General features: G+C 46.5%; 1 protein-coding gene and 1 long non-coding RNA gene across 2 annotated transcripts in view; one reads left to right on the plus strand and one right to left on the minus strand.

Moving 5' to 3' along the window:
• The window catches only part of LOC104725469 (UDP-glycosyltransferase 91C1), a 2,284-nt gene continuing 825 nt past the window's right edge, over nt 3-1,461 (minus strand). Inside the window, exon 2 of the mRNA XM_010444136.2 lies at nt 3-1,449. Within this exon, the coding sequence (XP_010442438.1) occupies nt 85-1,449 (1,365 nt within the window). The 3' untranslated portion in view covers nt 3-84. The remainder of the gene's footprint in view (nt 1,450-1,461) is intronic.
• The window catches only part of LOC104725468, an 854-nt gene continuing 515 nt past the window's right edge, over nt 1,123-1,461 (plus strand). Inside the window, exon 1 of the long non-coding RNA XR_757914.2 lies at nt 1,123-1,185. This is a non-coding gene — a long non-coding RNA (uncharacterized LOC104725468). The remainder of the gene's footprint in view (nt 1,186-1,461) is intronic.

The raw sequence follows: 1,461 nt of genomic DNA on the forward strand, positions 1-1,461 counted from the left end.
TCTTTTTATTTTTCTTCCAAATTAAATATATATCTTGATTGGATGCTCCCACGGCAGCCGTAATGGACAAAAGCCTAAATCATATCAACAACTAGATGATGACAATGAAGATGATCCTTTACTTGTCATAAAACTGACAATTTCGTCAACGTGGCGAATATTCTCATCCATGTTCCCAAACAAACCTTTCATCAGCTTAGCTTTATCCCTTATTGACTCACCTTCTTCATCCACCATCACCAATCTAACCGAGTCAGCCACCGAGCAAGAATCAAACGACCCATCTCTCTCATCTCTTAAAACCTCAACACCAATCCCCTTCCCATGCAACAGTCTCGTGTTAAGCCCTTGCTCATTCAGCACCGGCAAAAAGATCGGAGCTTTACCAAAACCTAACCCTTCCACCACTGAGTTCCAGCCACAGTGTGTCAAGAACCCTCCCACTGACTCGTGCCTCAGTATTTTCACTTGTGGAACCCATCCAACATGAACCATGCCACGTCCCTTGACTGTTTCCTCGAACCCGTCTGGAATATGTGGCTCGTTCCTTAGAACCCAAAAGAAAGGTGTCTCTGATTTCTCCAACCCAAGAGCTAGCTCGGTGACTTCCTCACGACGGAGACTCGCTTCGGTGCCGAGTGACACGTAAACCACAGAGTTAACTCGCTGCTTGTCGAGCCACTCTTTAATACGAACCCATGTTGTATCATCGTCGTCGTCTTCTTCAATAACCGGAGGAAGAAACCCGGATGGAAAAACCGGTTTTTGGTACAGATCTTTTAGTAAACCAAACCATTCCGGTTCAAATTCCGGACAGCTACGGACAAAAACCGCATCGCTCTCGCCGATAGAGTAACCGAACCGGACAGAATCAGAAACCCCGGTTACATCTTCATCCGTCTTCTCAACGTATCTTGTGACTTCATGATAACGAAACGCGATGTTTGACTTAAACGGAACCCACGGGGGCACCACCGTGAAATCTTCCGGCGTAGTTCTTAACTCATCAATCAAAGACGAAGACGGTCCTAAGAAACAGAGAGTTGCAGCGTTAAAGAGACTAAAGAAGGCCTTGGAGATACCAAGCTCAGCCGCAATAGAAGGGAGCCAATGAGAAGCGTAGTCGAATATGATCCAGTCCGGAGAAGACCGTCCGAGAAACTCTTTCAACGGTGCCTGGAGAAGGTCAAAGGCGGCTTTGAGAGACTGTTGCTTGTTGTAAGGTACGTCCATGGAAGATTCTGAGGTTGGAGACAAGCCGGAGATGAGAGGGAGAGGGAAAGAGACGAAGGTGATGGAGGAGGAGAGGTTTGATGGTAGTTTGGGAAGTCTTTCGAGGTTTCTTGGTGTTGATATGAAGGAGATCTTGTGACCCTTTTGAGCTAGCAACTTGGAGAGACTAAGAAAAGGAAGAAGATGACCCATAGCTAGCCATGGAAACATGGCTATGTGCATAACTTC

The sequence above is a fragment of the Camelina sativa genome, chromosome 11, assembly GCF_000633955.1.
Source record: "Camelina sativa cultivar DH55 chromosome 11, Cs, whole genome shotgun sequence".
In the NCBI taxonomy this organism is placed as follows: Eukaryota; Viridiplantae; Streptophyta; class Magnoliopsida; order Brassicales; family Brassicaceae; genus Camelina; species Camelina sativa.